The 26,122-nt window shown below is 37.7% G+C and overlaps 1 protein-coding gene, 1 long non-coding RNA gene and 1 pseudogene across 2 annotated transcripts; 2 read left to right on the top strand and 1 right to left on the bottom strand.

The window, feature by feature from the left end:
- The first annotated feature begins 781 nt into the window (after nucleotides 1-781).
- LOC140507664 (probable E3 ubiquitin-protein ligase TRIML1) lies at nucleotides 782-4,615 on the top strand. The gene is made up of 3 exons (XM_072615661.1): nucleotides 782-841; nucleotides 929-1,153; nucleotides 3,612-4,615. Exons 1-3 carry the CDS (start codon nucleotides 782-784, stop codon nucleotides 4,224-4,226), a joined length of 900 nt encoding a protein of 299 aa, XP_072471762.1. The 3' UTR covers nucleotides 4,227-4,615.
- Nucleotides 4,616-5,177: 562 nt separating this feature from the next.
- On the top strand, nucleotides 5,178-25,501 carry LOC140505043 (uncharacterized). Its single transcript, XR_011967328.1, has 4 exons — nucleotides 5,178-5,355; nucleotides 21,041-21,117; nucleotides 23,367-23,481; nucleotides 23,928-25,501. It is a non-coding gene; the product is annotated as an uncharacterized lncRNA (long non-coding RNA).
- Nucleotides 16,850-20,935, bottom strand: LOC140508879 (probable E3 ubiquitin-protein ligase TRIML1; annotated as a pseudogene).
- Nucleotides 25,502-26,122: the final 621 nt, after the last annotated feature.

Here is a 26,122-nt window from a genome sequence, read left to right as displayed (position 1 = left end):
TCTTCATTTGCAAAATTAGGAGGTTGAAGTAGAATGCCTCTAAGGACTTTTCTAGCTCTTCTCTGTTCCTTTGTTCCATCTAGAAAAAGATGTGATGATGAGAAGGCTCTTGTCCAGAGTTGGTATATGTAGTTAATGAAGTCTTTGAAATGTAAAGGAGTCCTTCTCACTTTGAATGGGTTATCTCATTCCCACCTTGGGCTGTTGATCTCCAAAGCATGCTTTCTGAATAACTGTGACATCACAGCATAGGCCACATAGGCCTGAGGCTCCCAGTTTTATCTTTTACTCATAGCTTTAAATGTAAGATCACTATACTTTCATTATTAATTGGTGGTCATTCACACATGATTGGACAAAATAATAAACTTTTTTTAAAAAAATACTTTTATAGGAGAAACTTCAGAAAAGTGTAACATTTTTGGAGAAAAACTAAGGATGTTGTACAACAGATGGATAATGACAAGATGAAACTGGCACTGTTGGAAGCAAGTATTTATTTTCTGATCTCCCAGTAATCAGCACACATTGTCTACTGTTCTCCCTCAAAGTATCCCTCCCAGATAGGTAGGAGTCACTGGCCTCCACTGAATGTTACAAATGAGGACACTGAGGGTCAGAGTGGCTAACTGGTTGCCCAAAGAATCGTAGTCATAAGCAGGCCTTGAGATTCCCAAATCAATTACCCATTACACTACAGCTGACTGAGGGCATCACAGGAAAGGATGTGGCCGAGAAGGGAGGACTGTGCTTGGAGCAGAAAACAGGAACATGGCAGAAAATGCTCTCACTAACTGTGGAGAACCTTGGCCATAGAAATGAACAAAATCAGAATCCAGTTGTGAGCTAAAAAGCTTGTCACTCACTAAGTGCCACTTAATGTTCTGTCATTTTCTGTATTTAACCAGTCTCATCTATTTTATTACAGGAGAAAGTAAAGACTGAAATAAAAACTATTTCTTCTGAATTCAAGAAAGCACAACAGTTCCTGGATGAGGAGAAAAATGAGTATCTGTTTGTTCAGAGGCAGGGAGGGGCCAATTTGAAAGGCTTGCAGAAGAGAATAAGGACATTAGCCCTTCAAAGTCAAGAATTAAGGAGGATCAGTGAGTCCATGGAAGTGTGCAGGAAACCAGATGTGGATTTGCTCCAGGTGAGGCTATGGGAAATATGCATGAGGAGCACAAAAGAGAAAGTCAGGAGCTTCCCAATGCCATCCATGAAGTGGAGGATAAATGAAGAATGCTTTAATCTGCTCAGGATCTCTTCCATCTCCAGAGAGCACACAGTTTTTTAAATGATGTAAATGAATAGATATGATTTTGCATTTGTTTCCATATATTGTGTATTTTTTCTTTTTGTGCACACATAACACCCTAAGAAATGGTTGTATACTGATTAAAATGACAGATTTTAAAAAACAGATATCACCATCCTTGAAAATGGATCATATGTGCGTGAATTATGTACAAATACATGAAGGACATAAGATTTCCTGAACATCTTAAAACCTTTCATTTCTCTCTATTTTCATGTTCTTTCAGAGACCTGGACCCCTCCAGCTGACATTGAATCCCTTACTGTCCTTTCCAGTCCTGGTGATACTTTCACTTGCATTGTCACCCTTGTCCCTTCCCTCACAAGTTTGTTATGAGTCAAAATATTCCTTTCCTTCCATTGCCACTACAACAATCTCTCTCTTTCCATGTAGCTCAGTAACCTCTCTTCCTATGAGGTTCATTCCAATTAAATTACTTCTCTAGCTGTGGAGAGCATACACCAGAGTGGAGAGAGACAAGAGGAATTATGATAAATGGCAAGTTCATGGAAGTAGTCTAGGCAAGAGGTGAAGAGGGCCTGAGCTAAGGGGAGAGAAGGGGGAACATATGTGAGACATGTGACACACTTAGAAGTTTCAAGATTCTTCCCTACTCTGTGGGTTTCACGGAGGCATTGAAAAAGTGGTTCATTCCAAAGTCTAATTTTCCTACCTCAAATACACCACTGTCCTAACCACATATCATTTCTGTTCTCTTTAGGATATTAAAGGAGTGTTAAAGAAGTAAGTTTCTATTCCAATTTCATTTGGAAAGCTCTAAACAAATTGGAGCTCAGGGGCCTTGACTGACTAAAGGAATGAAGACTGTGCCAAGATCCTTATGATTACTGGAGACCTAAAACTCAGTGTTTGTTTTCTATAGGAATGAATCTGTGATCCACAAGGAAGTAGATATATTGCACATAAACACAATTGTTCGTCGCATCCTTGGAATTCTAGGAATGTTTTTAAATTTTAAAAGTGAGTTAAAAGATCTATAACCAAGAGGCAATATGTCTTCAAGCCTTGACCAGTTTTCCTTTGGGACAGAACCCATTTGGCTTTCATAGAAATGCACAATCTTGCACAACCTACCTATATGGCCATCTAGTTTACCTTTGCCTGAACACTGATTCTCTCTGCAAAATATCTGATAAGTAGTCATTCAGACTTGGCTTGAAAGTATCTGGTGGAGACAAGCCTGATAATTCCAAACATATATTTTTCTTTTCTTTTTTAAAGTGGTTTCATCACCAAAATGTTTTTCTCAAATCAAAGCTAAATATGACTTTTTATACTTCCTACCCAATTCTCCTTGATCTAGCATCAGAGGGCCAGCAGAGATATTTAAGGTTCTGTTCTCATCAAAACCATCCAAGTAGTTGAAGACAGCTGCCATGTGACCCCTTAAGTTATCTCTTCTCCAAAATACGCAAGCTTAGTCCCTACAAATGATGGTCAAATGACGACAACTCAGGTTTAGGGGGTAGATATTTCAGGATGTGTTTCAGAACTGTTTCAGGAATATTAAGGTTGAGATGCCAGTGACACCCATGGGAAGATTTCTCCTGTGAGTAGCTGAACCAGCAGATCCAAGTCTCACAACATATGTAAGAAAAATATTTGAGGGGACCATTGGCATAAAAATTAAATCTCTGAGAATGAATAAGGTTGTTGAGGAAGACAGTGGAGACTCACAGTCACATCCCTATTCTCCAGACTGAACCAGAAGAAATAAATCAGATGAAAGATTTTCTATAGATAGAAACTCAGAGGAGGAAAGAAAGGAGACACTTATATATGAGAGAGATATAAAGAGTAAGAGATACAGAAATAGAGATAAAAAGAGAGAGGAGATAGAAAGGCAGAGACAAAGAATATAGGCAAGAAGGATGTAGTGAAGAACCAAAAGAGGTGAAAGAGGGATAGAACAGAGAGCTGTAGGAAATATGCCCTTTAGCTTTCCCGGGTGCTTCTTCCAGGTGGTTGTCTTCATCTCCCTCCTGTGCAGCCTTCAACCATTACCCAGAAGAGCCAGCATATCCAGACTCTAATTTTCCATCTAGAATCATGTATATGTTCTGTGAAATCCTGGCATTGGTTAACCATTTGTTTTGTGAGACTCAGAAAGAGCAGGGCAGAAAGAACCAGATTTCCCAAATTAGCACCTAACACACTGTCACTTCTCCCTGACAACACAAGAACATTCTGTTCCTCCTACCATGGAGTTGTCCTGCCTCTATGCAGTCCCTTTCTAACATGTTACTGAGATACCATGATGGCCATTTCGTAGTCTACACACCTGACCCCATCCCTTAGAAAACAAAGCAAATCTCTGCCAATACCATTCATTAAACCTAAACTTCTCTCCACAGTGAGCATCACTCTGGATCCTGACACAGCTGATCCAGGTCTCATCATCTCTGAAGATCTGAAGGGCATGAGATATGGAGGGGCACAGCCAGAAATGCCCCTCAGCACTAGGAGATTCACTGATTTTGCCCAGGTTCTTGGTAATCAGTGTTTAATTTCAAGCAGATATTACTGGGCAGTGGAGGTGCCATACAACACTGGTTGGTGTGTTGGCATCTCTAATGGATCACCTGGGCCTGAAGTCTTCTTTGTGCTTATGGCTATACAGAGTCACAGTGGCTGCCTCTTTTTTGCCATAGGCAAGCACCACATTTCTTCTGTGCCTCATGTGAAATACTGCCAACACTGTGTGTCCAACCTAATGGTGGGCATTTTCCTTGACTATGAACATGGAAAGGTATCATTTTACAGCATTAAGGAAAGATTTCTTATTTTCTCTTTCCCAATCTCTTCTTTCTCAGGACTCTTCCAGTCTTTCTTTTGTCTTTCTAAGGAAATTCTTACAAATAATTGCACTCTTAAGATCTGTCCGTAATTGGGAGAGACTGAAAAACATGTATTTATCCTTCAGATATACTTCAGACATTCTATTCCACAATCTCTGTGTGTCATAAAATTTTATATCTACAGGGGCCCTCCAAGGGGAAATATTGGTGCTGTCTAATTTCACAGCTAACAGAACTCTGGAGAGATAAAATGACTTGCCTCTCCTAAATATGATTCTTAGATCTGCTTCCCAAGCCCAAACAATAATGACATGTTTCTATTTTATGGAGTTTGTATCTACTTATTTTTGTACTTGTTTTTCCTCTGCCCTGAGAATAACATAAGCAAGCAACATGACAGCAGCAACTATTTCCTCTGTTAAAATTTTTGGTGGCCCCAGTTCCTATCATGTTTCTTAATAAAAGGTGCTTACTAATACTGCTTGAATTATGTGTATTGAATTATTCATAGGACCATCAGAACAGAGATGTTATGTTTGTGGGGAATGTAGAGGTCCCTCACATGAAATAGGAGGAAACTGAGGCTCAGAGAAGTTAAGTGACTTGACCAAGGTCTCAGGTAGAGAGGGGGAGGGGCTGTGCTAGAGTTTAAAACTAGTTCCCTGCTTGCAAATCAAGCAAACTTTCTACAACCTGACACTGCTGGCAGAGCTAAGAAAAGGAACCCTCGTCCTTGGAAACTCAATCCATTGCTTTTATTATGACACTATGTAGACACTATGGGAATATCACTTATGCAAATTTGATCAGATATGTAAATTAACCAACTTTAGTCAGATGTGTAAAAATCCTCAGAATATTTATTTCTGTTCTGATTTGGGAGTGAGAGGACAGTGTAATATTAATAGGATATGAGATCTTTCCCACCCATTAAAAGGCTTCACCTGGAACCCTGGAGAAGAGCCAGTTAGGCTCTGGTCCACAGGATTCCCACACCTTCCCAATTAAGTGCTAATTTTCAAGCTTTTCGACTCTCAGTCAATCAAGTGCTGAGTCTTTGATTGGAAACAGTATTTACCATATTGCTTGGAAGGAAAGGTGTGGGTGGAGACAGAAGCAGGCAGAGAGAGAAAGAAAGCTGAGGAGAGGAGAGAGGCTGAGGGAAGAACTTGCTCATCAGGAGGCTTGGAGGAGAGAAATGTCAGAGCTCCTGGATTGGTAATGAGTACCCTCCTAAATCTTGCCTTCTAGTATCCTAATAGGAATGTTTCAAATGAATACTTTTGATTTTGTATTAGAGGAGGAGAGTTTGTTATATTTTAGGAACCACCCATGGAAATTTGCATGCACATCCCCCTAGCATCTGCTACAGGCATCACGTTGGCATTACAGGCAGTAGGTACCCTCATTTTTAGAGACTTCCTTTGGTGTCAGGGGTCCACTTTCCTGTGCACAATATGGACTTTTCTCAGTTGTTTAGGACACCTAGACAACTTTTGGCTGCACATCATTTACTGGGGTTGCCAAGATAGGTGACTGACTGAAACTCAGGAGGATCTGATCTCGTTTCAGGACCATGCCTTCTGCACCATGCAATGAAAAGAGCAATGAGGTGTTCTTTGTGTCATTTTTGGTCCCATTAATCTCATTTTCTTTGTATTTTGGTTCTGGGGAACTGATGGAGGAAATCATGGGGCAGGGGTGAAATTTCACTCCAAGCACCAGTTTGTGCCTTGTGGTAAGAACACATACTAGAAATGAGGATGAGTTTGTCTGCAGCCTGAAGGGAAAATGATATATGAGGACTTTTTAAATCCAAGTGATTTTAGTAGCTGGGGACACTGCTAGATTTTCTACAGAATCCTCACACAGGGACTTCCAGCACAGATGGAAAGATTTTAGACAAATTCAGCTTGGACAGTGGCTCTTTACATGGGATACATGTATTTTAAAAATTATCTTGATAACTATTTCATTACAATCTGCATCCTTTGTAATTCAAGTTTTTAATTTATGTATTAAAAATATTGAGATGAAGGATCAATAGGAGCCACTCAACTGCCAAAGGTTTGTTGACCTAAAAAAGTAAAGAACCCCATCTTTAGAAAAACTCAAAAAGAAGGGAAGACAGTGATAACAGAAGCAGACAATCAAGAAACAGGAAGTAAATTAAAAAATACAAGTAATGTAATCCCTAATAGGAAAACAGTAATAACACACGGCAACAACAACAATAATGACAAGAAATTATGATGTTACAAGCTTTGGATTAAAGCTTTTATTGGGGAAACTTCATCCTTCCCATCCCCCATTCCCACTCAGAAATTGGATTGGTGACAGAGAGTATAGAACATGATTCCTACATTGCCAGGCCAGGAAGTATTGGTTCTTGGATTCTTTGACCTCTAGAGAGTTAATAATGAAAGCAGATTAATAGGGGTGAGTGAAAAATCACACTTATTTCTCTTGGTCCAATCTTGATGAGCAGGGTAATATTAGAGAATTGAAATCAGATGGTCCCAACTAGGGGTAACTAGTTCAGATTTCATTCTTCTTTTGTTTTCTCTAATTCATTTTCCTTTTAAAGTGAGATGGACTTTGGAAACCATACTGAAAACGTCATACTAGCAGATAATGAAATGAAAAACTAAACCTAACAGTCATACTCAAGAAAGCAAATGTAATGAATTCACTTTCTAAATGGAGAATGGTAGTAGATCAGAATATGAAAGTCCAGCAATATATGATTTTCAGGAAATACCCCCTAAATATCAAGATCCACACATAAAGATTAAATAAAAGGCTGAAGTATATCTATTATGCTTCAGCCTGTTTTTTTTTTTTTAAGTTGAGGTGGCAATCGGGCATTTGTAAACCTAAAATAAAAGCTTGAAATATTAAGACTAAAAAATAGACATGTTAATTACTAATTTGTTTAAAAGAAGAGCACACTCATTGTCACAATCAAAATGAAAAGAGTGAAATCATTAGAGATGAAGGGAATATAAATGAAATCAGAATAGAAGGAGGAACCTTATTTTGTGTAATTTTATGCCAATAAAACTAAAAAAAAACCTGTGAAATGGAAAATACTTAAAATACAATACCTAAATTAACCACAAGTAGACAATGCAATTTAGCCAGTATTAGAAAAGGAAATTCAATAGGTTTCTAGTGAATTACTCAAATGGGAAACTGTCCCTCAGGTTCAGGACTAATAAGTGAATTGCAAAAAATACTAAAAGTACAATTAATTACTATATTGCATTTTTTTTTAAAATACAGATGGGAGATACTTTTTCATACTTTTCCAGTGAAATGTATTTTACTCTGATAGAACTGAAAGGAAAAACTAAAACATAGAAAGAAAATGATGGACCAACATTATTAGTGAAAGCTAAAAGTGTTGATTAAAATATCTGCCAAGAAACTACCAAAATATGTTCAAAAGATGACTCAAGATTATTCACTGTGACAAAGCTAAATTTAATTGCAGGAGTTGTTCAATAGTAGCTCAAAAATAAAATAAATAGTAGTCTTTACAAGTAAGAAAAATAAAATAAAGCAGATGATTTATTCAGTAGTCAAAAAATCTTTACCATAGCCCCTAAATTTTTTATGCTAACACTAAAAAATTACCTTGATAACTGTGTTTCATTATAATTGATTTACTTTATAATTATATGTATTTTAGTTTATGCATTTAAAACTTATTCTGAGAAGGTATACATAGGACTCAAACAACTGTCAAAGAGGTTCTTGACATAAATAAAAAATAAAGAACCACTCCCATAGAACAGTCCTAGAAACAAGAAATACCAGAAGCAGAAGATCATTAACTAGGAGAAATAAGCTAAAAATACCACAAATGAGGTAATCCACAAGAGGAAAAAAATAACAAACACAAACCACACAAATCACACACACCCCAAAGGATGATCCGATAAGCTACGATCTGAACCAGTTCTTAGGGAAACTTCATTCTCAATCCCATCAGAAAAGGTGAGTGGAGACACAGAGCTGAGAACAAGAATGCTACGTTGTCAATCCTAGTTTCATCTCCTAATACAAGGTCTCTTGCCTGATCTCCAGCCTTTGGAGGGAAGAGAAGCGAAACGGGGCATCCCATGTGAGCTTGTGCCTTGTCTCTTGCTGTATGTGTCTCCCACCTGATCTCCAACCTCATCTGGAAAGACAATTATCACCTTTCACTCAACAATTAAGTTAACTCACATTCAGGCAAGCCCTACCTATCTCAGTGTTTCTGAACCCCTTTAAGTCATAATCCAACCCCCCTTTTCAATCCACCACCATTCAAATTCTTATTCTTTTATGCCTCAACCCTCTTCCTTCAAGTTTTCAACCAAATATCACCCAACTCTTCCTTTGTGCCCTGTGGCATGCTTGTGCCATAGGCAACAAACTTCCCTTCATCTTAAGCATTTTCTTCTCCCACTCCTTCCATCTGCTAACTGTTACTGAAACTTGGCATCCCACCTCCTGATCATACAGCCTCATTGACTGTATAATCCTTTCCAGTACTGAATTCACCTTCACTCATTCCCTTTGGCTCTCTGGTTGAGACAGGGAAGGTGAATACTGCTTGCTCCCCACTTCCATTCCCAGGTTCTCCCCCATCTCCATCACTTAGTAACCTCATCTGCTTTTAGGTCCATGTAATCCTTATCTTGTTTGTGCAAAAAAATCTAGAACTGAAAAAGGTTTCAGAAAGAAGTTGATTAAGTCACCTGGCAGAGGAGAGAGCTGAAGTGTGTGGTCTGCTTTCCTGAACCTCTAGTAGTTACCCATTATACAGGATTCAGACAAAGGAGCAAGAAAACAGTTGTCTGATTGGCTGACACATGAAGAGTTTCCATAAAAGAGCATATAGATTGATTCAAATGTGTATCTTAGAAAATTTGAAATTTGTTCCATCAGTATTCACATCCCCTAGAAAGTTTTGGGGATTAGCATGACTCGGATATCCTGAGTTATGCATTAAATATGGTCTCTAAACAACAAATGTGGCTAGTTTCAGTCACTCAGGGCTTGGTTCAAACAATGCAGTATCATTTTCCAGCACACCTAAATCAAAATCCAGGTGGCTGCTGTCTACAAACCTCCAGGTCACTTCCCTTCCTCAATGAGTTCAGTGCATGTCACACAATTTTTCTCTCTACTCAGCTCCTGACCTTATACTAGGAGCCTTCAGTGTTCATATTGATTCTTTCTCAAAGACCCTAACTATTCAGTTGCTCAATTTACTTGTTTCCTATGACTTACTCTTCCAAGCAATCTCATGGCCCTTCTTCATATCATCACCCACACATGTGCCACGTCCATGTGCATGACTTATTTTATCTGACCTTAATTTATTTGCTTTCTACCTCTCCCTCTTTCTTCTTTCGCAAAACCCCAGTATTCAAAGACGCTGTGACATCCAATTCCTCAACTCCTCAGTTCTCTCCTAGGATATTACCCTGAATTATCTACTCTCATCTCTTTCCCATTTTGACCCTTTAGTCAAACAGTTCAACTCTCCCCTGTTCCTTTCTCTTGGGTTCTTGTTCCCTTCATCCTGTCACTAATGGTGCCCAGCCAAGCCTCAGCCTTGAATCATTCCCACAATCTGTGCCTTTGCACAGAAGTGGAGAAAATCACACAGTGGTTTTGAATGGGTCTGATGGGGTGCTTGGGTACATGTGCTTGGAACCCAATTCTAAAATCACATTTCTCTTTAAAAATCACATTTCTCCCTAGCCTCCAAACACTATCCCAGGCAGGTTCTCACTAGCCCAAAGACATAGCCTGCTCTAGCAAAACCATTATGTCTTTTCCTGATACAGTAGCCAGCTGTACCTATAGAATTTGTTAGTTTGAAACAGCTGTGTACTGGCTGAACTGAATGTTTACTGTGTCATAACAGACATGTACTACTCACTGAACAATCATAAGTATCCTGCACTTAGACATACATATACTCCCTTCCATTTATCTTGTCTAACAAGTCATTGATAGGAGCAGCCTGGTATTACTTAGTCAGTCCTGATCTGTAGTTAACTTAGTTATGTTTCAGGCCTAAAACCACATCTCCATGTAGATCCCCTTGGGCTGTTTCCTGATGAGCTCTGTTTAAAAAACCTGTGTAGTAGATTCTAAAAGTACATGTTCTTTTAAGAACTTACCACCCCTTAACCACTTCCTAATCCCACCCTGAATCACCTAATTAGCATATTTGACACATGTTTTACTATGGAATATCCTACATAAACTTTACCTGTACCTCATTCAAATTACAGGTTCCTTAGAGCCCCTGCACACTGAAAAAACATAACAAATCTTTACCTTGACCTCAAGAATGCTTGAGTCCTCAAATTCATTTCAGGTAACCTTCCTCTGGTACTCTGGTCTTTGGAGGATTCCAGGATTTCATCCATCCTATCCCCCTTTCCAGCCCTCATCAGATCAACCTTCAATTTATGTTATGCAACTTCAACTGGTAGGCAATCCTTCCACACCTCCCTTATTCGTTCACTATGCCACTCTAAATAGTGTCTCTTCCAAACACTTTTTTCCTCCTCAAACTTCACATAATTTCTGTCTCATCCTCTCAGTTGAGAATATTGTTTCATATTTTACAGAATTGAGGACATTCACTGTGAGTTGTCTTCTTCCTGTTTCTCATCTAATTTCACTCAGATACCTCCTTTCACTATTTTCTCTTCCACATGTCTCTCACTAATAAATGGCCTTACACAAGGCAAATATTTCTACTTACATAAGTGATCCCATTCCATCTCTTCTCTTTCAATGGATTGCCTCCTCTGTCATCCCCATTTTCTCATTTATCTTTAATCTCTCCCAATCTAATAACTCCTTCTCTACTGCTTATAGACATGTCTATACCTCCCCTATCCTCAAACACCTTGAGGAATACATCTATAATAGGTGTTTCCACTTCTCTTCTCACTTTCATCCTAAATCTGCGACATTGAAAATTGATTCTCAAATTCTCTTTTCTTAAGACTTAACTGTACCAGATTTAATATTCATCTTTACCATTCCTTATCCTGGCAAGTTTCCTGAGGTAACCTCAGGTCACTTGGGTCTTGATTCTGTCCTTGTGGTCTGTATCTCTATCCTGGTCTTAGGACAAACCGAACCACCCAACTTCCTTCTTCATCATTCCAAAAAAATTACTCACTCCAAATTTACCAATGATTTCCAATTACCAAATCCAAAGGTTATTTCTCAATCATCAATTTTCCTGATCCTTCTAATGACTTTGAAACTATTGATCACCTTTTTCTTTGATGATCTCTTCTTGCTAGATTACCACTGTCTTCTGGTTCCCCTCCTTTTTCTACCTATCAAATTATTCCTCACTCTCCTTTGCTACATCTTCATCCAAGTCATGTCCACTAACCAAAGATGACACACAGGACTCTGTCCTAGACCCTCTTTTTTTTCCTCCCTCAGTGTCATGTTACTTGGTAATGATCCAGCTCCCAGGGATTTAATTATCTTCTTTACGCTGATGATTCTTAAATCTGCCCATTCTGCCCTAACCTTTCTACTGACCCATGGTATCACATGTCCAACTGTGAATCAGGTATTTTAAAAGAAATTCATAGGTGAAATCTTAAAATCCCCAATTGAACTTATTGCTTGATCTGGGAAATAGATTCAGGAAAGGTAATTTAAGAATTACTGGCCTACCTGAAAGCCATGATCAAAATAAGCCTGGATAGCATCTTTCAAGAAATTATGAAGTAAAAGTGCCCTGATATCTTAGAACCAGAGAGTAAAATAGTAACTGAAAAAAATCCACTGACCGCCTCATGATATTATATTGAATATAATATATTAGTATAATTACTTAATATTATTTAATTTTATAATATATTAATTTCTATATTTTTATATATAACATGTACTATATATTATATAATTTTTTATATTAATTTTTTTCATATTATAACTTCTTAGTCAACTTGGCCTACTAGCTATTCTGCAAACAATATAAGCTTTCCTTTAGCTCATTGCCTTTGGTCTTCCAGGCTGAAATCTACTTTCCCTTCAGCTCCAATTCTTGTAATGCTTTTGGGCTGCCAAGGCTTCTTTCAGGTATCACCTGTTTCAGGAAAATTTTATGATCACACCTCTTCTTAAATGATCTCTTTCTTCTGGAACAGTTTGGTAATTGATTTTGTAAATACTTACATTTGTGGAGAGATCTACATTCCCTCCTCCTAGCAGAATATGAGGTTCTTGTGAAGGCATCCTTTTTTAAAAATTGTTCATTTTTTATTTTTAACATTCATTAAAAAAAAAAAATTGAGTTCTGAATTCTCTTCCTCCCTCTGCTCCCTCCCCCACCTATTGTAAAGGCAAGAAATGTGAAAAAAACTATATTTTAAAATCTAGATTCAAGCCAGTGGAATATAGGAAGGCAGTAGGACATTCAGAGTACTTCCTACTGATCACTAGAGATCTACACAGGTTATATTTGGGCTTCACTGAGGCCTGGATGGAAGCTGGAGTTTCTAGTGCTACCTGGTGGCTCATGTTGGTATTGTACCCTGATTGGTATTCTAGATCTTCATCTTGAAAGGCAGATGTGTGCAGATGCTCAGCTACTTGTTTTTTCTCCTGCAGTGCCTAGGAAAAGATAAAGGACATGGCTTCATTCATAAGCATACTTGCAAGATGATTTTAAATTCAGTTTTTACTTGTTTACTGGATTTGTTGCCAGAAGAAATTGGCACTGACAGAATATTCCTAGATTTCATCAAGGTGAATATCTTTTATGTTCTCAGTGAACACTATGAAGATCTGTGAGCTAGATGATAGGATAGCTTTAAATATTCAGAAATGATTGATTGGACTAAAATATTAGGCATGAATGTATTTGTTTCCATTTAGAAGTGAAATGCCATGGAGTATCCCCTTCCTTTTGCTTTGTCACATTTTATAAATGATCTATCTAGGGTTATCAAATTTGTAGATAGCATAAACATCTTAGCCATAGTTACCTATGATTTTGACTGGTAGAGTCTACTAATATCCTCACTAAGAGGTTTGAACAGACGAAAATGGTGAACTAAATAAAAAAATGCAATTTAATAATGATAATGTGAAGTCAAATACTTTGTCTTTGATATTGTATAAACCTAACTCTAATTTTCATGTTTATTTATTTTTAGTTTTCAACATTCATTTCTAGTTTTAAATTTTCTTCCCCTCCCACCTCCCTCCCTTCCCAAGACATCCAATTTGATGTAAGCTCTATACATATATTCCTATTAAACACATTTTCACATTAGTCATGTTACATAGAAGAATTAAAATGAATGGGAGAAACCATGAGAAAGACAAAATAAAACCAAGCATAAAAAAAGAGAAAGTAGTCTGCCTCATTCTGCATTCTGATTCCATAGTTCTTTCTCTGGATGTGGATGGCATTTTGCATCATGAGTCCTTTGGAAATGTTTTAGGTCCTTGCATTGTTATGAAGGGCTAAGTCTATCAAAAAACAGTCCTCACACGCTGTGGCTGTTCCTGTGTATAATGTTCTCCTAATTCTGCTCATTTCACTCAGCATCAGTTCATATAAGTCTTTCCAGGTTTCTTTGAAATGTGCCTGTTTGTCATTTCTCATGACACAATAGAATTCCATTACATTCACATACCGCAGCTTGTTCAACCATTCCCCAATTGATAGGCATCCCCTTGATTTCCAGTTCTTGGCTACCACAAAAAGAGCTGCTATAAATACTTTTGTACGTGTGGGTCCTTTCCCCACTTTTATGATCTCTTTGGAATACAGTCCTAGAACCCTAACTCTAATCCCTACAACAATGTAGATCACTACTCATTCCTATTTCTTCATCCCCCTTGACTCTTATCTTTGTTTTCCCACTTGTACATTTCCTCATCGAGGAGTTCTCTACCTTAAGGAAACCAGAGGTTGAATTTTCATCCAGCATCATATACTCTGTTTATTTCTGTGCATGCCATATGCTAGACCCCTCATCTCACCCTCTGGCTATAAACTCTACAATACCTTAGCTAATTTTGACATTTCATTGGCCCCTACCATGATGCTCTAAACAATAGATCCCTAACAAGTGGGCATTTTGTTGTTAGATGAAATTGCCAAGAAAGAATTGTGGAGAAAGATGACACCAAAAAGAACAAAGAGGAGCAGACTCTTACGTTAAGCAGGCAAAAAGGAAAAAATAGTGGACAGAAGAGGAAAATGAATCTTCTCTGACTTGTATATGATACAAAATAATATATAAACTTGAATATGCTCTAACTTGCTAAAATGTAAATATACTAACATGTACTCAGTATGTAAATATATACCCAAACATATTTATGTTCTAAAAATATTACTGTCTACATATATAGAGCTGATTGAGTCGAAGGGTCCATTTCTATCCTCCTCTCCACAGCATCATTTCAAACAGTGCCTAAATTTCTAACTTCTGCCTTCCATTCCTTCTTCTATTCTTTCATTCCCTACAGTAAATCCAGTCTCAAGCTGCCTGGTCAGTTTGCCTCCCAGATCATAGTGAGTATAATAGAGACTGGTGATTGTTAATGGAATATTTCCATTAAAATCGTAATATGCAAAGAATGAAGCTGGATAAATGCCATCTTCTTGCTCATATGATCTGGAACTTCAGTTTTAATGTATCTTACACAAATCTGAAAGTAATGTGATAAATGTGGTGGTTAGTAAATGCATGATTTTTTTAGGTTTATTCTATATCTTTCTGCTCAAAGTTCTAAATTTTGAAATCTTATTTCTTATACAATTGACAAGATTTTCTAAGTAAAACACCATACCATCTGCAAATAAAGTAGATTTTCCCAACTTTTTGTCTATACTTATTCCATCAACTTGTATTTCTTGTCTTATTTCTATGGTTATCATTCAAATAACTCTATTGAATAATGGTGGTAAGAGTGGTTTACCATGTTTTGACACTGACCTTCTTGGAAAGAGTACTAGTTTTGGCATATCCTCCAGCTATTGATAGGTATTATTTATTTTAATAAAAAGTCTATTTACTCTTAGATTTTTTTAATGTTATCATAAGGAATTGTATGTTTTGGGAAGGTTTTGTGAATCTGCTTTACGTTATGTTTCTTACTCATACTCAAACGTTTGTTTCTTTTTTAGCTAATATTGAACAGTCCTTGCATTCCTTGAACAAATTTAGCTTTGTCTTCATGAATGATCTTGAATCATCTTTGAGCATATTCTTGTACCCTCTTGGCAAATATTTTAATCAAGACTTTCAGTTTTCATTAGTGATATTGGTCTATCATTTTCTTTTTTCTCTTTTGACTTTTACTAGTGCTGGTCTCAGAGTCATTTTAGTATCTTTGGGAGAGTATGATGAAATGCCTTCTATGCTTTGTCCAAGAACAACTTTATGCACATTGAATGTTTGATAAAATTCAGTTAATAGTCCATTTGAGCCTGAGCATTTTTTCCATATTTTATCAAATCATTAAAGACTTGTTCAATTCCCTTTTCATATATTGGTTAAGTTAAAATTTTCATTTATTGTTCTGTTAGCTTGGGTTTTTTATTTTTGTTAAGTTTTCATTTCATAAAGGTTGTTAGTATCTGGCATAAAATTAGATCTAGCAAGTTTTAATATCTTATTTCCTGTTCATTGTAATAATTTCAGGCTCTTCATTTTGATGATGGTGAAATGTTTTTCATTTTTCTTTTTAAAAATCAGATTATATATAGGCATACTTACTTCATTAGTCTTAAAAATGTCTCAGCTTCATTTCTAAGCTTGGTAAAGCTTTCCTTTTGCATTGAATTGTACAGTTTATTTTTGTTTTGTTTTTTTTAGCAACACTTTATTTTCTTCGTATATTTTCCTAGTACACATTTCATTTTAAGGAATGACTTATTTTTAGTCAAAAATTTTGCTTGATACCTCATTGTTGTCATTTCCTTTGACAAACCATTTTACTAATTTTGTTATTTTTCTTTAACCTACTCTTGCTTTAGGTTTATTTGTTCTTTATTTAAGGTAAATCTTGACTAAAAACTCTCCTTATTGATTATGATTATTACTGCTTCATAATCAATAAAGATTGAATTTTAAATTAATGTGATTTTTTTCCATTTACTAAGGAACTCTTTAAAACTTAGCATGGTTGTTTTTTTTATATGCATTTAGAGCTGAAAAACATACTTCTTGTGAGTTCCATTTAGAAATCAGTAGGTAACAATTACATACTTATATTTTTTCCATAACATTCTTTTCAAGTTCTTAATTGTTAATTATTTATTATTCTATTAGATTTTTCTACATCTGAATGGGGCACATTCAGTTCCCCTAGCTTCAGCTTCCCTCCTACCTTAGTGCGTGTGATCCTATGTACGTATGAGAAATTAACAACATTTGATCCAATTAAACAAGCATTTATTAAATTTCAGCAACAGTCTAGGCACTGGGTATACAAAGAACATGATGAAACAATTCTTGATGAGAAATAGCTTATGTTTTATTGGGGTCTTGAGAAACCATATACAAAATGAAATAGGAAAAATTATTATCTGTAGCAGGGAAAGTAGGTACAATTATTTGCGTAAACAATACACTGGAATTGGGATAATATGGTGCTCCAAGTCCATTTGGCCATTAATTGTATATTTCTCAATTTCTCTCAATTAGGGGCAGATTGTGAGAGAGTAATCAGTTGTCAAGACTTTCTTAGAAAGACAGAACAAGGACATGAGGGATCCTGAGAATGAAATGATAGGGAAAGTATAAATTAGACATCTATTTTCCAAGTGATAAAATATCTCTCTATGTTCATAATCAAGGAAAATTCCAATGTTTAAGTTGGGCATACTGACCTGATGGTATTTTATATGGACTCAGGAATAAAGATTGTCCTGAACTGAGACATAAACATAGTAGGAGTTGTGTATCTGTACAGTCCTAAGCACAAAGAAGTCTTGAGACTCTTTTTGCTTTTTTTACAGATGCCATCACACCAGATAGTGTTATTTGGCACATCCACTTCCCAGTATTATCTCCCTGAAATGAGGGTCTGAGTACCAAGAACTAGTGCAAAATCTTTTAATCTCCAACTATTGTGAGGTGCTTCCTTTTGGACACCTTCATATCTCACAGTCTTCAAATTCTCAGATATGATGAGACCTGGATCAGCTATATTATAATCCAGAGTAGTGTTTACTGTGGACAGATGAAGATTTGGTTCAATCAATGGCAACATCAAAGTTGAATTTTTTTACTGGGAATAGGGGGACAGGCGTTACACCAAAAAGTGACCATCTATATATCACAGTGATATCCCAATCAGTATAGCTACATAATATGAGGAACAGTATGTTCTTTGGTTTGGCTAGTAACTGAGAGATTTTGTTAGATGCATATTTGGGAAATTTGGAAAATTTGGGGGGAAAAATATTGGGAAAGACATTGTAGCCATTTGGTAGTGGTCTTTCAAGTCATGGGTGCTTTTTTTTTTTTTTATCTGAAGGGGAAATTAAATTTTTCTCTATTGGCCTCTGATGCCAGATCAAGAAGAAATGGATAGAAGTTATACAAAGAGGCAAATTTAGCCTCAATGTGAGAAAAACTCTACTGGTAATGAAACAATTAATTATAAAAAGAATGGCTTGTGTTTAGAATTACAAGGCTCCTCTTCACTGTATGTTTTCAAGTAAAATGGGTTGGATAAATAGTTGAGTGAATTGTTGTTTGGATAAAGGTAAAGTAATTGGTCACTGAGATAGGTTCCTTCCAACCATGACATTCCAGAATTCTGTGAAAGTTAAATAGGTTCTGACCCAAAGAAAAGTTGGGCAAGACATGGAGATGAGCTGGTTCTTTGTTATCAATTTTCTCACCTTTAAAATTGAAAATCCATTCCATAACTCCAGGGATAGGAGGCATCATTATTTGCATATGGAAGGATTCTATTTCCTTTTGCAGCATAAATGCATTCCTAGAGAAAACAAATATCAAGTTTATGTCACCAGGTGTCAAATGGCACAGTCCTCAGTTTTCCAGTCAGTCCATTATACCAAAAAGATGTTTTTTGATGGTTTCTAATGAAGTGAGAAGCAAGCCTACCTGGTTAATATTCCTTTCACATCCTGAGGACAGAAAAAAAAATGACAGATGGTTAGGACAATGATTAGATGGATTTGAGTTAAGAAAATGAGACTCTGAAACCGAACACCTATTCATTGCCTTGAAGGGATCCAGAGAATAGGAGAGGATCTTGGAGTTTCTAGCTCTGCAACATTTCTCACATATGCCCCTAATATCTCCTCTCATCCAATGGCCATCTAAATTTAGGTCCCTCTTATCTCGGCTATTAATATGACCTCCTAATTTGTCTCAATATATTGAATATAGTCTGCCTAGAACTTTAGATCATGTCAACTAAATTCCAGTGACTCCTTAGTACCTCAGTAATAAAATATTGGTCTTGAATGCCTTTCTGTTTGGCCATTAAAACTCTCCACAACATGGCTGCAATCTATCTGTGCAGTTTCACTTACATTACTATCTTTCTTTCCCACTACGTTCATCTCATTTTATATCACTTTCTTTCTTCCTATGTTCCATCCTATGTTCTAGGTCTCTCTGTACCCTGAATTGTGTATAGAACATAGGATAGAGTTGAACTTATTACCCTAGGGGATGAAGAAAGGAGAAAGAGAAGAAACTAGCCTGTGTATGGTGAGAGACTGGCAAAAGTACAGAGGGGCACTGGAATATAGCACTTCACTTTTTTCTTTAAGACATGGATTGTTCCTTTTGTCATCTCTTGACTTTATCTTGTATATTTCTTCATCTTATTTTCTGGGGCTTTACCTGGAGCCAATGCACATCTGGTTTCTTACCCTCCTCCTTGAACTCTGTGATCCTCTTCATTAATTCTTGATCCTGGAAGGACAATTCACTAATTCTCCTATTCAGGCCTTCTAAACTGGATATCCCCTGTGTTAGCACATATTATAGCAATGTACCCTTCTCCTCATTTAGAATTGTTTCATTTTCTGGAATTCAGACAAAATACTTTTCTTTTGAATTTCTATTTCCTCCTATAAGGAAAGAGATGAGGTTGAATACAGGAAATGACATAACACTAAATGGCAATAATAGGTGAGTGACAGACTTCTTAGTTTTCAATCGGATTCTAATTTGGTTCATTCTGTGGCTGAGGTTGGCCATGGACAGGGAGTGCCTTTTCTGTACTATCCCCATTGTACCATGCTTAGTCCTCCAAGCACATTCTTGCCTTCTCCTGCTTGGAACCATTGCATTCCTTCCCATTGTGTTCTCTATCTGCTATAATGCAAAGCACAATTGATCTGAAACCTGAGCACCTGGCTATTCATGCCCCTTCTGCCACTTACCAGCTATGTGCCATTTTGAAAAACAGTTAGATCACCCAGTGTCCTCATTTATGAAGACCAATATGTCTATTACCTCTCCCAAAAAGTCAGTTTGTGGAATGACAGCAGACAGTGCATTTTAAATACTGAAGGATCAAAATATAGATACTTGCCTCCATCGATGTAAATTTAACCTTCTCATGGGTCACTTGTTGAACAACCTTCTCCATTTTCCTCCACAAATTAGTCTTAGTTTCTTGAAGTTTTTCCTGTAAACTTAAAAAAGAAAAACAAAACATCAATTCTTGTATCCCTGAGAGGTTTCAGTTCTAGCTAGTGAGATCTATTCATGTATGAATAGCTGAGAGATCAATTAATAATCAAACAGTTATGCTCATAGTTTGGAAGCTACAGGCAGAAATTAAAGCTGGGATCCCATGGTCTAAGTGGGCAGTGGCTCAATGTCCAAGTCTTTAAGATAGTATAATTCTGAGATATAACAGTAGTCTCTGTTCCTGTCCTCCAGGAGGAGGAATCATTCTAGTGTCAAATGATGTAAACAAACATTGGTTAACCCTCTTGGCTCTCTCTGTATTAGATGAGGAAATGAACGTGATACTAATTATTGCAACAGGTGAAGATGGCCCTGACAATCTCAGATACCCAGAATCCATTCTCTAAAAAGAACAGAGCATGAAACAAGGGACATTTCAACCAAAATTAGATAAGTTCTTAAACTTTAAGGGAAATGTTTGGTTGCTCTCAGTTCATAAGGAAAGGCTCAGGTTGAGGTCAGAGAACACACAGCACATTTCAATTTACAAGGGCATTTTTGGAGTACTTACAGTACAGCAGCTAGTCTGTGAAAATGCTACATCTTTTTCTCGGATTATTTTTGAAGGCTATAGTGAAAATTCAAAATAAACATGTGCATGGAGTGATGGATCCATTATTCACCCCAAAGTTCTCAGCAGCCTCATCTATGCAATGGAGCTTGTGAGCCTCATGCTCCTGGGACTGAAAACAGGACACACAGTTTTCAGGCTGTGGTCATCCTCAGAACAGCATGTACACTTTCTGATCTACCTTACATGTGCCATGTTCTTCAGAGTATGGCAAACAATGAGGTCTTAGTTTTTTGACAATGGCTGCCAGTTTCCCAAGTCACACATTGGCTTTAAAATCCCTTAGCTGAGAGACACTCCTGCATGCTGAACAGGAGAAAGGGGTGTAGGCTTCCTGCCAACAGCTTCTGAGGCAACTATGGCAAAAACTGTGGCCACGCTCAATGGGCATTGGGTTTGTGAAGTAGTCTCTGCGGATGGAGCAGGTGAGCTCTTTCTGGAGGTCTTGAATCAACTCTGGGGAAGAGGTCATGTTTCTGAGGGAAGAGAATGGGAAAGGTCAGTGACTGAGTTTGGGGACAAAAGTACCCTTTGTACACAGCCACTTCTAATCCATTAATTTTATCATTTCATTTAGGTTTTTTTTCCTAGTACAATGTGAATGGAACACTGAATTTTTCACATTATACAGCTGGGAACTGAAGTGAGAAATAGGTAAGCATTTGATTGCTCTCCAATTTCCTAAACCTCTCTAGACCAGCTAACATAACTCCATTGAAACACTAGTCTCAATTAGATTCATAATCATATTTAGATGAAATTTGCTGTTGTTTTTCTTCTTGTCCCCCAACCCTTATTGATAATTTCAATTAGGATACCTTATAAATATCTCTCTGTCTCTCCTTTTTCCTCTTTCTCCTATCTTCCTCTCCTCCCCCATCTCTCTTTCAATATCTTAAATTTTTTTTGATGGTTTTCACTTTCACATTTGTCATTTGGAGAAAGTCTCTACTCCTTCCCATCACAGCTGCACTTGTAATAATGAGTGAGCAGCCAAAGCAATAGTTCTCCTAAGCCAACCAACACATAAAACATGTCTTAGAAAGAAATGAAAGAGTTACAGTTTCATCACTTTTCTTTGGGGTCAAGATGAGTCATTACAACTACAGTTTTGTTTCATCCTTTACATGTGCATGGTTGTAGTCTATAGTGTTTTTCCACATTTAGTCTGCATCAGAGCTTATGCCTTACTTGTGTCTCTGATGTAACACTATTGCTCCATACTCTTCAATGCCCGCAGCTGTTTAAGCAACATCCAATCTGTGGGCACCCACTTTGTTTGAAATTCTTTATGACCAGGAAAAAGAGTTGTGATGATGTTTGGGTTTTGTTTTTTTTTGGCACATGTGGCACCACTTTTTCTTTCTTTAACTCCTTGAAATATGTGCCTAGGATTGAAATCTCTGGGTCAAAACGTATAGAGTTTGGACACTTTCAGAGGATAATTACAAATTGTTGTCTGGCATGCGTGGCCCAACTCACAGCTCCACCAGTAGGGCCTTAGCTACCTGTCTGTTCCTAGCCCTTTCAGTGTGGTCTATTTCCATCTCTTCTCATCTTTGCCAGTTGGGAGGAGGGGTGTGTGAGATCAAACCTTTGAATTTTTCTTACCATTACTTGTAGTATTCTCTCATATAGGAGTTGGTGCCTTTAGGAGCATTTGCAAAATCCATAAAGGGAGGAATTTGAGATAACTAGATGGAAGAGGAAAGTTATTAATTCTCTCTGCCTCCTAATCTTACTTTTGACTCAGTCGAATTCATTTCTCTGCTTGCCTAACTCATCACCATGCATTCTGTCATGCTTCTCCCTTTACTGGCTTCAGATAACTGCTTACCAGGGTTTTTTCAAACTTCATCAAGGGGAGGCAGGCCCCTTCACCTCTATTTATTTCATGACTCAGAGCCCAGTACTTACATCCCTGACAATCAAATAATATCTCACTGGGAACCTTACTTTTGCTTTCTTCAACTATTTTTCATTTAGCAGCTTCTGAATTTCCTCATGATTTTCATCAAACTAATCTTGGTGTTTGTGAATGTTCTGACCCAGATGAGTGAATGCAGTGCTGTACAGCAAATCCCTGAAAGTTGCCCACTCCTTTTCTGCTCCACTCAACTATGTGTTGGCTCAACTTTCCCTCCAAGTGAGCAACAAACTATTTACACTCAGAAAAGAGCTCTAATTTGTTGACATTAATTCTTCTGGTAGTCATTTTGCCTTGGGGGTAACACTTTTGACAAATGAGAATATTTAGCTTGGAAAGGATACGTCTATGATCAGTCCAGCACTCTGTACCACACATTGCCTTTGTCACTCTCACATCTTGTCTGCCTCTTCTCCTTACAATCACAGTCTATTAGATGCCAATGTTTGCTGCAAGGGTGCATCCATGAAGTTTTATTGCCTTTAGGTAAATGGAAAACAATGTTGGTGATGAGAAGGTCATGAGATGCACAAGTCTTCAGCAGTAAATGGCCATTGCTGTTGCTGTTTCCAACTCCATTACTCCGTAGGACTCCCTGCCAAGTCTGATAGTCTGAGCTTACTCTAGCATTAAAGTCACCTACTATTGTAAGTGTGTCCTCTTTTGACACATTGAGGATAAGTGTCTCTAGGTCTTCATAAAACTTTTCTTTGACTTCATCGGGGTTTGTCATGGTGGGAGCATAGGCACTGATGGTGACAGCATGGCATTTTCCTGCAAGTGGCAATCACAGTGTCATGAGCCTGTCGTTCTCTCCTTTCGGCAGGCATACCAACTTGCTGACTAGAATAGTTTTGATTACAAAACCCACGCCAGCTTCACAGCACTCCCCTTCACTGCACTCACTCCAGAAAAATGTGTATCCAGCTCCAGCTTCAATAAGCTGGCCTTTAATTGCCAACCTTGTTTCATTCAGGGCTGCTATTTGGATGCGATACCTGTTGAGTTTTCTTGCAAAAAGAGCAGTTCGTCTTTCAAGTCTACTGGATTTTATGTTGTCTATAAGTGTGAGCACGTTCCATGTGCCAATGGTGAGTGGAATCATCTTAGAAGATGTTTTTGTACATTTTGTACATTTTTTTGGTTTTTGACCCCATGGTGGGATTCCCCACCTACTGCAGTAATCAGGCCAGGGTTGAGTAAGCAAATAATGTTTAGGGCACCTTTTCTAGCCCCCTTATTCACACCAGGGGTGAGCAATTATGATCTTGAAAGGCTGTTCAGACACCCAGGGGGCTGCAGAGTTCCACTGCTGCTTCCAGTGAGAAAATGACCCTATGACCTGGGCCACCTGTGTGCAGGGTTGTGACTACAGCTCCCAGTGTATCTGCATTTGCTGCTTCATCACTTGCCTGGTGCCATAGGCCTTTGAGGCATAATAGTAAAATGGTATGGGTGATGTCTTTTGATTCGTGCATAAACTGGATTTAAATGAGGCAGAGTTGCATGAAGTCATCAGCCTCACTCTCTCCTCCAGAGTCATCATAGTCCAGTGGCAGGACAGAGTCAAGACTACTGGCCACAGTTCAGGATGCAGTGGATGACCTTGGTGTCTTCGGTATCTAACCAAGCTCTGAGTGCTCCACATCACCTGCTTCAGCTGCCTTCATGGACATTGGAATAAATTGTTCTCATCTACCCGTTCCATCAGAGGAAGTCTTCACATGTTTGGGGTAGATACACCCCCCTAACTCACCAAAGGGTTTGAGACCCCTTGGTTACCTTCCACCTGGTTTGGTCCATCTGCTGAAATGGTTTGGGGTGTAGCAGTTACATGTGCTGCAGCTTCTTGGAGCCACAGGTGAGAGTTGGGTGGAACAGATGGGACACCAGAGAAAGGTTATAAGGAAAGAGCCCTGAAAAGAACTCAGCAGCCATCACACCAGAGGTACTGATCCTCCCTGAACATACCCTACACCCTGGTATGCAACCTTATAGCCTCTTTGAAACACTTTCAAGTATGAGAATTATTTTGAAAAAATATTGTTTATTAACATCTTTTGTTTTTCAATAACCTTCATTTCTGCATCTATTCCATATTTTCCTCTAACTGGCAAGCCATTATGGGTATCAAAGAGAGAAAGAGAATGAATTAGTTCTGAAAAATTCAGCAATTCCCCACTGATACAGTCAGTATTTTATTTCATGCCAATAGTTCCCAATCTCTGCAAAGAAGGGCATGGAGGGGCCAAAATTGATCATTGTAATTCTACTGCCTTCAATTTATCTTCTGTGAATCTTTCTAATTACCTAGTTGTCTTTACATGTTGTTTTCCTGGTTCTGTTTACTCATTAGATATCAGTTCACATATGGCTTCCTGTTTTTCTCTGAATTTCTTATATAGAGTGGCAAGCAGGTAGCACAAGTGCTGAGCCTAATCAGGAGTCAGTTCAAATGCAACCTCAGATACTTACTAACTGTGAGAACCTAGGCAAGTCACTGAAGTTCTGACTGTTTCCTCAACTGTAAAATGAGGATCATAGAATTTACCTTGCAAGGTTGTTGTGTCCATCAAATAGCATTTCATACTATTAAATGAGGATAATAATAACACCTAGTTCTCAGAATTTTTGTGAAGATAAAAGGAGGTAATATTTCTAGTCTTTGCGAAACTTTAAGTGCTATGAAATTGCTAGCTGCTTTATCTTGTGGCACAGTAATATTCCATTCCATTCAGGAATAACCATTTGTTTAACAATTCCTCAAATAACATTCATACCACCAACCTTTTTTTTTTTTTTAGTTCTTTGCCAGCACAAAAATGTGTTATTAATATTTTGTTATATGTGGTTTTTTTTTTGTTTGTTTAGAACTCATTTGTGTGTGGGTCTTGAAGAACTAGGACATCTGATGGACATTTTACTGTCCTTTAAAAATCATCATTCCAAATTGTGCTGCAGAATGTTTGACCCAATCCATAGGTCCATCACCAAGGTTTCAAAATCCCTGTCTTCTATCAGCTCCTCCTACACTAATTATTTTCATTTCTTAATCTTGCCAATTTGTGGGTATAAAATGGAAGCTCAATAAAGCAGGCAATCAATACTTAATTGTTTTAATTTGTATTAATCAATTTACTAAAGAGTTGGAGACATGGACATGTTTGTAGTTTATGGGAAAGCATCCTATAGAAAGGGAAAGTTTGAAGATAAGTGAGAAACAGGTATGAGAAAAGAAACAATCTTTTGGAGAAGGGATAGAACGAAATGACTTGTATATGCAGAGAGGTTTTTGCCTTGGGAAGGAAAAGAACTACCATATTATGTGAGAAAAAGCTGGAGAAAATATGGTGGAAGTATATGAATGATATGAGATGAGAAGGAAAAAACAAGGCGTTTTTACTGAATGGCCTTAAGTTAGCTTGTTTTCCATGCAATGTGAGGTAAGTTTTTCACTTCTGAGAGTACAGTCAGCTGGAGCCATGAGACTTCTGAGGACAAATGATACTTTGGAAAAGTTTCTGTGGTCCCTGGCGAAAAGTGAATTGAAGAGATGTAAAATCACTGCCTTGCCACAATGAGGACCTAGTTGAGATTTCGTATCACAAATATGTAGTTGACTGTAATGGGAGTTAAAAATCTTCCTTGCCCATTGATAGGACTGCTGAGGGAGGCAAGTTTTGTAGAGGGGCCCACACCTTTTCTTAATTGCTAATGAGGCCCTGGGTCACT

Source organism: Notamacropus eugenii, chromosome 5 (assembly GCF_028372415.1).
Source record: "Notamacropus eugenii isolate mMacEug1 chromosome 5, mMacEug1.pri_v2, whole genome shotgun sequence".
Taxonomy (NCBI): domain Eukaryota; kingdom Metazoa; phylum Chordata; class Mammalia; order Diprotodontia; family Macropodidae; genus Notamacropus; species Notamacropus eugenii.
This window is presented reverse-complemented; position numbering and strand designations above follow the sequence as displayed.